At 47.8% G+C, this 12,093-nt stretch overlaps 1 protein-coding gene across 2 annotated transcripts in view; it reads right to left on the reverse strand.

Annotated features, from left to right (window-relative positions):
- Positions 1-2,158: 2,158 nt before the first annotated feature.
- The window catches only part of WBP1L (WW domain binding protein 1 like), a 63,943-nt gene continuing 54,008 nt past the window's right edge, over positions 2,159-12,093 (reverse strand). For both annotated transcript variants that reach the window (XM_029080875.2, XM_029080876.2), the window contains exons 3-4: positions 7,735-7,896; positions 2,159-6,116 (exon numbers count right to left, since the gene is read on the reverse strand). In XM_029080875.2, coding sequence (XP_028936708.1) covers positions 5,350-6,116; positions 7,735-7,896 — 929 coding nt within the window. In that variant the 3' untranslated portion in view covers positions 2,159-5,349. The remainder of the gene's footprint in view (positions 6,117-7,734; positions 7,897-12,093) is intronic.

Below are 12,093 nucleotides of genomic sequence, written 5' to 3' on the forward strand. Positions count from 1 at the left end.
TTTCTATGTGTCAAGCACTGTTCTAAGCACTGGGGTAGATGCAAGATAATCAGGCTGTCCCATGTGGGGCTCACAGTCTTAATCCCCATTTTAGAGATGAGGTAACAGGTCTATACAGAAATAAGATGGTGTGGAGGCAACAGACAGCATGGCACCATATGGCTGAGCTGGGGAGTTTCAGAACCAAGTCCTCACCTCCATCTCCCTGACTGGATTCAGCTGGATCCTGCTTCAGATCAACCATCAAACAATTCAGGGGCTTAATCTGTGGCATTTTTGTTTCGTAGGGCCATTTTGAGTTCGAACCCCTCCTCCCATCCTTCCCGGATGCCAGCGGAGCCCCAGTTCAATCCCTAACCCCAGACAGCGGTGGTGAAGTGGTACCAATATAAACACAGTGCCTTTCGTCCTTTTGTCTTATTTGGGCTTCTCAGAGCGAATTGCGCGCTCTGCTTTCAGAATGATCGCATTATGGGAAGTGTGTTAGAGGGCCCAGAGAGGTCTTTCCACCGGCCTACTTGGCACTTGTTTCAAGCCCCTCTCGTGCTAGGATTTTAATAGAACCCAGAAATAAGTACCAACGGTACCAGCTACACACAGTGCCCTAGAGGTGGGGGGTGAGAAGGGGCAGTGGATTCTTGGGGGCCAAGCAAGTAGGATGGGATTTGGGAGAGGCAGTAGGGTGGCAACAAGACTCGTTTGGGGTCTGTTTTTTCCAGCCCCTTAATAATAATACTGGTATTTGTTAAGTGCTTGCTATGTGCCAAGCACTGTTCTAAGCACTGGAAGGGATACAAGGTGATCAGCTTGTCCCACATGGGGCTCACATTCTTCACCCCCATTTTACAGGTGAGGGCAATGAGGTCCAGAGAAGTGAGGCCCAAGGTCACACAGCTGACAAGCGGCAGAGCAGGGATTTGAACCCATGACCTCCAACTCCCAAGCCTGGGCTCTTTCCACTGTGCCACGCTGCTTCTCTTCCCTTAGAGATGCAAGAGAGCAGGAGCCCCCACTCAGAAAACTGGGTGTGAAAGCAACCCCTTGGCTCCAAGGCTGGAAACTCTGGGAGCCACCCAACAGGCGCTTATCCTAACTTTCAATATGTTTGGGCTGGGGACTATCAGAACCAACTTCCCACCTCCACCTCCCTGTTTGGATTTAGCTGGATCCCGCTTCACATCAACCAAACAATTCAGGAGCTTAATCTATTGGGGGGGGGGGGTTTCTGTTTCTTTGTTTTGTTATGGCTTTCGTTAAGCACTTTCTAGGTGCCAAGCACTGTCCTAAGCACTGATATAGATAGAAGCGAATCAGGTTGGATACAGTCCGTGATTCACAAACTTAATTCCCATTTTCCAGATGAGGTAACTGTGGCACAGAGAAGTGAATTGACTTGCCCAAGATCACCCAGAAACTGGAAGAACTGGGATTAGAACCTAGGTCCTTCTGGCTCCCAGGTCTATCCACTAGGCAAAACTGTCCCTCTTTTAAAAGAGAAGCAGCGTGGCTTAGTGGGAATAGCATGGGCCTGGGAGTCAGAGGTCGTGGTTTCTAATCCCGGATCTGCCACTTTTCTGCTGTGTGACCTTGGGCAAGTCACTTCTCTTCTCTGGGCCTCAGTTACCTCATCTGCAAAAATGGGGAATAAAAAATGTGAGCCCCACGTGGGACAATCTGATTATCCTGTATTTACCCCAGCGTTTAGAACAGTGCTCTGCACATAGTAAATACTTAACTAATACCATAATTATTATTATATTAAAACCATGGTTAAGTTTGGAAGAGGGTGGGGTTTTTTCCCCATTGCAGGGGCAGTTGTTTTTTGGCGATGGGCAGGGGTGAGGGGAGGGAGAAGGGAAGAGAAATCCCATATTGTCTCATTTTAATGTGCTTCAATGTATTTGAAAATATAAGGAATAAGCCCATTCCTGGCTCAAGTGATACTTCCCTTCCAGACTGAAGGTTCAGGAGGATCACAACACTGGCCTGTTGTCATCTGGCCAACTTTAGAAAGGGCCAGTGGCTATCCGCACGGCGCTTCATGAGGTGAAGAAAGAGGTAAATGGCCACGCGTCGGCTTGAAGTGGCCACGTTCAAGAGCTGGTGAAGACAAAAGTCTATAAAGGGCTTCAACAGAAAGGAAGAGTGGGTTTTTTCCATTGGTTTTATTTGGGCTTCTCTGAGTGATTTCAGTCACCCCGTCTTCAATGTGCTCTACAGCGCGGGGAAATGTGTTATTAAGACTGCCCGGGACTGAATTCCCAGTTGCATCTTATTGCTTAAAATACATGTATTCACAACAACCAACAAATGTTTATGTGCTGCATACACTTGTTACACATGCAGACACATAGGAATGTGTCAGCATTTGCTAATCTTCCAACTTTAGCACCAAACCCCAAACCAAATTCACACCCATTGTCCTGATTCACCAGTAAACCAAAGATAATGATTTGGGGGTCCCCATGGGCTTAGAGGGCCCGGCCCACCTAAACCCCCATCACCAGGTTCCTTTTGGGGCATGGGGCGGGTAGTAGGCGAGGGAAAAAAGGAGCAGAATTCAACCTCTGGATTTAGGTTCCACTACCTGAATTTTCTTTTTATCCCCATCAAACATTACCCCTGTCAAATTGGAGTCCCCAGGCCAAACAAACCATCCAATCTGGGCCCTGAACAGTCAAATTGCAGTTCCCCCTTCTAGTCTGGGGAGACCTAAACAAGGAGACCAGGATCCACCCCAACAAACAGGGGTGGTGAAACAGGACTCACCTTGGTAAAACCAGCCCTCTTGGCAGATGTTTCAGTGAGTTGTTTGAGGAGAAAAGAGAAAAAAACTCCCAATAATTCCTCCATTCAGTTCCAAGCACCCAGAGATGCCCCTCTCCCCCAGCCACTTGGGGCAAAAAAAATCCAACCACATGGCTGGACCTGCCCATTACTCTGGAAACCGAGACAGGGGCAGATCCCTGAGCGAGGAGCAGCAGAACACCCGGATTGTGGCTGAAGAGCCACTGGACCGCCAACCTCTCCGCGGTTATTCGCGATACCCCGGGGTGAGGTGGTGGGGGGGTGGGGGTGGGAGTAAAGAGAGAGAGAGAGCGCAGAGAGGGGGTGGGAGGGGAGGCAGAGAGAGCAAGGAAAACAATGCTCATGCACACATGTTTAGAGCGTGATTCCATATTCATGAACAGAACATAGACCTCAGTTTCAATGCAGCAAAGTGCAAATTGCAATGATGGGTAGAGTAAAACCTCTACTTACAGCAAAGTTTCTCTGGAAAAAATAATGGACTTCTGTATAAGAAGGTTCCGTTGGACATACAAAATACACAGTCAGACTGTACACATTTGTTCAGTAAACAGGTAAATGCTTTTAAAATAAATTACCTTGAGATCCACATTTAGCTCCAAACATTTTGGTTTAACATGAACAGAATGCCTGCTTCAAATTTGATTCACAGGAAACACAGGGTTTTGAATCCTCTTGGCTCACAAAATAAGACAGACACACAGGTTATCCCCCCCCCACCAAATAAAGAGTCTCGGCATTTTGTGTTTTCACCTTGCTTAAAACCGATTTGGGTCTGATGATCAAATCCATCATCAAATCCAACCGCAAGGGCCCGCTCGCCCACCATGGTTTGACTTCCCATTACCTTAATGATCTACCGCGATCATGGTTCAAGAGGGGGGAAAAATAGCCAACCCCTTCATATAAACTGGGTCCTGCCCACTCCCTCGGGGATACCCGGGGAATGTTAGTCTCGGCTGTTTGTTTCTCTCCCCTAGTCAGGTTATTACTAACAAAGCTCTACTGTTTGTTTGAAACAAAGCTACAGTAACAATTATCTTCTTGCAGTCTTACAGCAGGCTTCATATCACCACTACAGGACACACACGCATGCACTTGTGCATACACACCCACGCACGCACTCATACACACCAACACACAGACACACACATTCTACAGTAGCCGGTTGCCACCATAAAAAAACAACAACAACAAAAAAATGGAACAAAAGAAAATAGACAATTAAGTTGTTTCAGCCAAGTGGTCAAAGTAAAAACTGGATCTTGTTCTAGACTAAAGGGAAAAATAATGCCCAGGACATGGGCTTTCCACAACACTGCTGGGTTGTTCTTTCCCAGGGGCCAGAGCCCTTTTTTGTCATAGGACAGTGAAACGTGAAGGCACAATGGCCAGATACTTCCTGGGGGAGAAGGGAGATTCGCTGGGTTAGCAAGGGCCGGACCCAAAACGCCGTGTGCCCTCGCCGACCCACCCCACCCAAAGCCCAAGCCTCCGCCTGTGACCCGGCTACCCGACGCCTGAGCCGCTGATGCCCCGGAGAGGCCTCGGCTGAAGGAAGGAGGCACGACCTGGGCCAGAGCTGAATTTAAAACACTTAAGTGTCTCTCCCAGCCCGCCCACTGGGTGGGTTATTGGTTGGTTTGGAGAACAAAAAACAAAACAAATGAATAACAAAAAAAAATATCAATATCCTCTCATCCTCCAGGTAGAGATTAGTCTGAGGGCACCCAACTCCCCTGGAAAATGGCCACCCTCTCCCTTCCCTAGCCCCAGAAGGTTCACTTCTGCATCCCAGGGCTGAACTCAAGCTCTCACTCAGGGGTTTTTTGACAAGTCAAAAAACAAAAAAAAACCCCAAAGACCCCCCCACCCCATACACCCAACCATACTCACATAAACCCAAATGACCACCCCCCCCAACACCACACCCTTTTGTCCCCTCCCATGGGACTAGCGCTCATCCATCAAGCGCGTTATTCTGATCTCAGCACTTGGACCACAGACAGCCAGGTGGGACTCAAACTGGCTTTCCTCACTAGCCCAGTGGTGAGACTTGCTGCAGGTTTACTGACCAGGCAGTAACACAGACCTCTGTAAAACTAAAGTCAAAGAACAGACTTAATTCCATCACCAAGGAACAATTGAAGAAAGTGTCCCATCCTGAGAAGGGCTGGGAGTCTGAGAACCCCCCCGATGCAGTTTGGCAGGTGGGACACAATTTAGAGGGGGGAAAAAAAGAGGAGAGGAGAGAGACTAGTGGGGGGAAAGGGGAAGAGAGAAAGAGGAGAAAAGGAGAGATTGACAGAAAGATAAAATTAGTATCCACTCTCTCCACAGTACTGTGCTTTGGTGGAAGAAGGAAAAGGAATCCCCCCAAAGTAGATCTGGGAAGGGAAAAGGAAAGAAAGAGAGAGAGAGAGAGAGAGAGAAAACAGACTGCACCACTTTCTTGAGAAGTTATTTCAAACGTGCCTCCTTTTTCTCTGTTTGCTTTTCCTTTTGGTTCTCTAAGTTTTCCCATGCAGGCCAGAGCCTACTCTAGCTGGGCGAGCTGTTGCTCTGCGAGTTGGGGGAGTCCTGCTCGTTGATTGTGTTCAACAGTATGCACGCCGGCTGGCGGGGTAAGTGGTGGTGGCCGTGTTCGCGGGGCTGATCCTCGGCCGGGGGAAACAGCCCCTCCTCCTCGTCCCCGGGGGGACGCACGTGGCAGCTGTCACAGAAGTCCAGGGGACCGTCCAGGGCGTCATCTATGAGGCCGTCGAACTCCTTGAGGTCGTCGTGGTGGTCCCGGCTGCAGACGCAGACCTCGATGCCGGAGTCGCCCGTGAAGCGGCGGTGCCTGCCGGGAGTCTTGTCTTTGCTGTCGGGGAAGGCGCCGCTGGGGTCTAGGGTCTCAGAGCTGTAATCTTGGAGCAGTTCCTCCCTGCATTCCGAATCCTTCTCCAGGAAGGGCCCGGCATCCCCTAACTCCCCCAGCCCGGCCGCAGAGCTGCCCGGCTCTGGACCCGGGGCTTTGGGGGCTGCTCGGTCCACGGGTGCCGTGGGGGGTTCGGGGGCCGCGACGCTTGGCGGCCGGAGGCCGTTTCCACTGCCGTTCCCGCCGGCCATGCCTGGGGGGCTGCTCTGGGCCGCCTGGAGATTCCTGGAGGGATCGGGGCCCGTTGGGCTGTCGCCCACCGGGATACACTGAGGCGGCGGCTGTGGCTGCTGCTGCTGCTGTTGCAAGGCACTGTATGGTGGGGGAGGGGTTGGAGGTCGATTCACCACTTCCTCATAAGGAGGTAGTAAATAGTTTGGCAAAAACCCTAAAACAGGGAGCAGGGAGGAGAAATTACTGCATGGGCAATTGATCCAGGAGAGACCCCGACAGACGCGCTTTAACACGAGTCCCCCCCAGAACGGCTGCCTTCGGTCTCAGGACTGAAACCGAGCAGGGTAGGTAGAGGGGGATAGGGCATGGAACAAACCACTGAGAGAGGAGAAGACCAAGCGGGACCCAGGTTGGCTTTTTCGGGTCTTTCAGTCATTCATTCGTTCATTCAATCCTATTTATTGCATGCTTACTGTGTGCGGAGCACTAAGTGCTTGGAAAATACAATTCAGCAATATAGAGAGACAATCCCTGCCCACAACGGGTCTTAAATTCCCCGGGGCCACTGTCCGCTTTTCCTTTCATTTGGCCAGCGCCTGTCCTGGCTTTACAGAAGAAGATTCCCCAGGACCCGTAACAACAACAGAGTCGGGGTTCCCGCTGAGTCCGTACCCTCCATCTTCTCAGACAGTTCAGCAGAGTCAGGATACGGACTGCGGGGGGACGGGAGCCAGATAACTCGAACCTGACATTTCTATCTCATTCTAGGCTTTGGGGGCCGGTCACTTCCCTAGTTTTGGTCCCTGTTTCCCCCTAGATAAAAGGGGGAGCCTGTTACTCAGCTATTCTCTTGAGAACAGATTAGCTAACAGCTTTCGTGCCTTTTATCTTCTTGTGCTGTACACTCCCAAGCGCTTAGTACAGTGTCCTGCACACCATATGCACTCCGTAAATACGATTGATTGTGAACCCAAGACAGTATTTTCCTTCTGGTGAGTTGGAGGGGGAAGCGTGAACTCAAAAACCACTGATGACCCATATACCCATTACCAGTGGAGAGCCAAGGGTCCTTCCCTTGCAATTTTGAAAAGAGAGGGCAGACCCACCTTCATCCTCCCGGGATGGCTTGGGGGTGGTCCTTCCTGGGGGACAGTCAGTTCCAGAATTGTAATCTAGATAAAGCATCTGTTTGCCCCCTGCTAAGCAGCAAAACTGTTGGCAGTGCGAGAGGGAATAACGGGACCCCAAGGTGCCAGGGAAAAACAAGATCTTGTCAAAACAGCCGGAACACTACTTTTTCTTGGGCCAAAGGATTAAGTGAAAGCCTGGCCTTGGGCAGGGTGGGAATGGGGCCAGGGGGCTTAGCTCTCTTAGGCCGAGATCACAGAACTATTATACCCCTTTGAACCTTTACCAGCCTCTGGGGAGGAGGAGTGGGTGAGTACTAATGGTGTGTGAAAGACAGACTAATTTGACACCTCAAGGAGGGGAGGGATTCCATTCCAATCTACTCATTCACTTAGCCAACCTCTCCCTATGTTACTAGAGTTCTCAGGTCAGGAATCGGGGCAGAAATCTGTTCAGTGACCCAGTGATTCCGCAGAACACAGGCCAAAACATTTTCTCCTGGATACCAGGCCACGACTCTTGCCAGCGAGTGTCACCTTCTCTAGTTCCCCCCCGTCCTCCCCCCAACCACTGCCCTGGAGACCCCATGTGAACCCCACCACTCTCAAACCCAGGCCCTGCATCCTCAGGACATGGCTCTTGGAGAATGGGACGGATAGTCTTGCCCAGGGTGACGGTAAGAGAGAGCCTCTCCAAGTACGTACTGAAATAAAATGGCAGCGTTGAGTAGTTGTGGGCTTCCCGGTAGGCAATCAAGTTAATCTCATGTTGCCGCTGCTGGGCCTGCAGGCGATGCTTGGCACGTCGGTGATGGCAAACGCAGCAGCAACTCAGTATTATTATAATAGTCCACACCAGCCAGAACCCTGGGAACATGGATGGGAGAGATAGACAGAGGGGTGGGGGAGAGGGGAAGGGAGAGAGAGAGAGAGAGAGAGAGAGAGAGAGATCCATGTCAGCCGCTTTCAAAACAAGGTGCATCTCAGTGGCTAGGAGTCATTTCAAGTAGTGGAAACAACTCACTCAGAACCAGTGGAGCAAACCACCTCATCTTACTACTGCCCACATCTATGCAGAACTGAAAGGAGCAGCAGGAGGGAAAATGCGTCCCTTTGGGCGGGGCAGGTGTGCTGGGAGAGCTATTGACTTCAGGGCAGGAAGTGGTCACTCATTCCAAATTCAAGGCAAGGCAGATCATCTCCACCAATAACTTATTGTTGTAAGGCACTCTCCCAAGTGTTTAGTACAGTGCTCTGCACAAAGTAAGTGTTCAATAAATGCGAATGAATTAATGAATATTTGTTAATCGCGTACTATGTGCCAGGCACTACATTAAGCATCGAGATAGATGAAAGCTAATCAGGTTGGACACAGTCCCTGTCCCACGTGGGATTCGTAGATTTAATCCCCATTTTACAGATGAGGTAACTGAGGCACAGAGAAGTTAAGTGACTTGCCCAAGTTCAGGCAGCAGACAAATGATGGAGCTGGAATTAGAACCCAGGTCCTTCTGACTCCCGGGCCTGGGCTCTATCCACTAGGCCATCTGATTTCTATTTCTTTTGAGGAAATACGAAGTAGCAGATTCACCTACAAAGTGCAATCCATTTATTATGCTGTCCAACCTCTAATACAAACACAAGCATTATTTCTACCACTGGTAGTGAAGGCCCATCTTGTACTGGGTTTTGCACTGGCTCTGGAGAACACACTCACCATTACTCCTAGAACAGTTCTTCAAAAAAACAGGGCATCTGCCCACCACTTTGACAACTTTCCTCCTCCCCACTACCACCTCCCACTAAAGGAAGCTTATTCCCCAATAACTAATATATGACTGCTTCAATTTAAAAAAAAAACAACTCTTATAAAGGTCAAAAAGAATCACTAGCTTTTCTTTCAGAAATGTTTCTAAAGAACTCAAAACTCAAAGAAATTAAAACAATGTCATTTCTAGAAGTCCAGCTCTTCCCTAGAAACTATTTCCTGATGATGTATACTGGTGATACATTGATTTTACCTCTCTTTTGGATAAACTACATCATAATATTACTGTCAGAAAGCTTTTTCCTCAAGTTTTTCTTAATTGTATGCCAACTATATCATCCTCAAAAATCACCAGGCCATTCCTCTTCCTGCTTGATATTTCAGGAATTACAAAAAAAAAAATGTAAATTGCACCTGTCAGGGCCTGTTCACATCAAAAAACTCAGTTAAGGGCAGGGAGGTGTTCTGGGTGAAGGAAAAATAAAAGATCCTGAAAGATATCTGTTTTCTAGCTTATCTATTCAGCTGCTGCAGGACCTTTTTGTATTACACTCAAAGACCTTTATAGCTTTTGGGCCTGGGAGTCAGAGGAGCTGCGCGTTCTAAATTCTGGCTCTACCACATACCTGCTGTGTGACCTTGGACAAGTCACTTAACTTCTCTATGCTTCAGTTCCCTCATCTGCAAAATGGGGTTTCAATACCTGTTCTTCCTCCTACTTAGACTGCGAGTCCTGTGTGGGACCTAATTATCTTCTATCTGCCCCAGTGCTTAGTACAGTGCTCAGTATATGTAGGTGCTGAACGAATGCCACAATTATTTTTTTTTAAATCAAACCAACATTCTCTTTATCTAGCGTCTCGATGAACGTTTCATGTTCAGAACCCTCAGATAGCTCCTCTCGATACCTATAGTAATGCCCTCCATATCTTCCTTGTAAAGATGATAAACAAGACCACCCCAATCAATCAATGGTATTTATTGAGCACTTATTTCATGCAGAGCACTGTACTAAGCACTTGGAAGAATATAATACAACAGAATTAGCAGACACATTCCCTATCCATTACAAGCTTACAGTCTAGAGGGGGGGGACAGACATTAATATGAATAAATAATTTATAATATATAATTTAAAGCTATGAAAATTCGTGCTGTGGGGTTGGGGCGAATATCCAGTGTCCAAACGTCACAGATTCAAGTGTATAGACAACCCACAGAGTGCAAATTCTGACGATCCACATTGCAGCTCAAAACACGTCAAAAACTTGGGCTATTGGACCATCTTTTTCCCCCAAAACTCATCTGTTTTATCTCTACCCAAGCCATTCTCTGAAGATGTCATGAAATTGTGATTCTTCCTCAGGGCTTGAGATGGGTCATTAACTCCATCTTCTTCTTTCTGCCTCAAGTTCTACAGCCCTTGTCAAAACTACAAATGGCTGGATGAGAGAGATTTTAAAAACACCACAAAAGCAGACGTGGTTCATGCTGTGGTGTGTGGGAAAGCTTAAGTTATGGTAACTAATTCAGAGAAGACCTCACTTCTCTCAGCAGATGTCAGTGTTCTACAAAAGTTTCTCATTCTATGTAAACAGAATTTGGACAGGAGGGCTGTTAGAGGAATTTCACTTGTCAGCAGATGGCCTCCCTCTGAGATTGAATAAGCTGGGAAAGTCAACTTGCCCTTTCCCACTCCCTAATTTTACTTTGGAATTTTTAACCAAATTGGTATTCGAACATAAAATTTCAGTTACCCTAAAGAATGACCATAGCTGAAACAATCTCCACAGTGGATGAGTGCTTCCTGGGAAATACCCACGACCGTGTTTTTGAAAAGTAGGCTTAACCACAACAAAACACCCTTTCTGCACATCCCCTTCCCCAAACACACATCACCTAACCCCAAACAATCCAGACTATTCACCAAAATATTGTTTGATTTCACAGAGGAGCTGAGAGGGTAATCTGAACGGGGATGAGGAAAAATCCACGCTACAATCAGATCCCTAGGCAGGGTGAAGAGAAAGAAAAACTAGGTAGACAAGAAAGTGAAGACAAAAGAGGGAACACACTTTCAGGTTAACTCAGCCTCTTAAAAAAGTCTCTAGCCTACAAGGCTGCCTCTCCTCAGAAAGTGGAAACGTAGTAAAATGAAGAAAATCAGTAGCATTTCTTCTTGCCCAGGATGAATTATGGCTTGTCTTAGGCTTCCAGGCAAGGATATATTCGAAAGGCCAAATTAAGCTAACCCCAAATTTTCACACGAGAATTAGCTAAAGTCAACCACAGGTTCAGAGCTGGTCTATATGCAAAACCCAACATCCGTGGGTGGGCAAGAACATTCCGGATGGAAAGGGTAAGCTCACTGGATAACCGGGGGAAGCAAGGCAGGAGACACAAAACCGAACAGACTGAGCTGCCCAGGTCAAAACCCTGCGTCACCATCTCCCTGCGCTCAGAAAAGTTCAGCGCCTTGGCTGGCCTCGGAGGAGTTGTGCAAACCGCTCCAGTGTCTCGTCGTTTAACAAAACTTCACAGAGAAGAAAGGGAAGAAATTTTTAAAATAATAAAAAGAACACCAAAAAACTTTTCGAGGGGTAGGTGACCCAAAAGAGCACACTCAATGACGGCTTTGGAAGTGGTGACCTCATTGCGGGGAGCTCCTCTTCCCCTCAGCAGAGTGGAAAACATGTTTTTTTTGGTTTTTTGTTGGGGTTTTTTTTTTTTTGCAAAAGGCCCCAGTGTAGGAACAGAGTCATTTGCCCCAGAGTTCACTATAAACTTGGGAAAATGCCACTGTTCTTCTGGCAGGAAATTCCCAAACGTTATGCCAAAATGCACTGCAAAGCATCTCTCCAATCATCCACAGAGCATTCTGGGGGATGGCCTTGGGTTCATGGTATCTGATCCAGGCAGGCAGGGAATAAGGACCCAGACACACACACACTTCACAAAGAAACGGGCCCAGCATGAACCCGAGATGAGCTTCTGGTTCAGTATGTAAAGTAAGCACTCAATAAATACTACCGATTGATAGTTTCACCTATAGCCATGTCTACCAGAAAACCAAAGTTGACAATTTATGAAGGCAAACTGGAACTCCTGCTGGAGCTAGTAAAGAATGGGAGAATTCAAAGAGGGACACGGATTTATTCACTTTTGTAAATAACGGTGCACGTCCAGGATTCAGAGCTTCTTAGGCACAGTGAAGTCTTTGCTAAGAATTTCTGGTTAAAAAATAAGCACTTCGAAAACAAGACAGACAGCATTAACTGGATCAGCTCATAAGCCGG

Source organism: Ornithorhynchus anatinus, chromosome 16, assembly GCF_004115215.2.
Source record: "Ornithorhynchus anatinus isolate Pmale09 chromosome 16, mOrnAna1.pri.v4, whole genome shotgun sequence".
NCBI classification, from domain to species: domain Eukaryota; kingdom Metazoa; phylum Chordata; class Mammalia; order Monotremata; family Ornithorhynchidae; genus Ornithorhynchus; species Ornithorhynchus anatinus.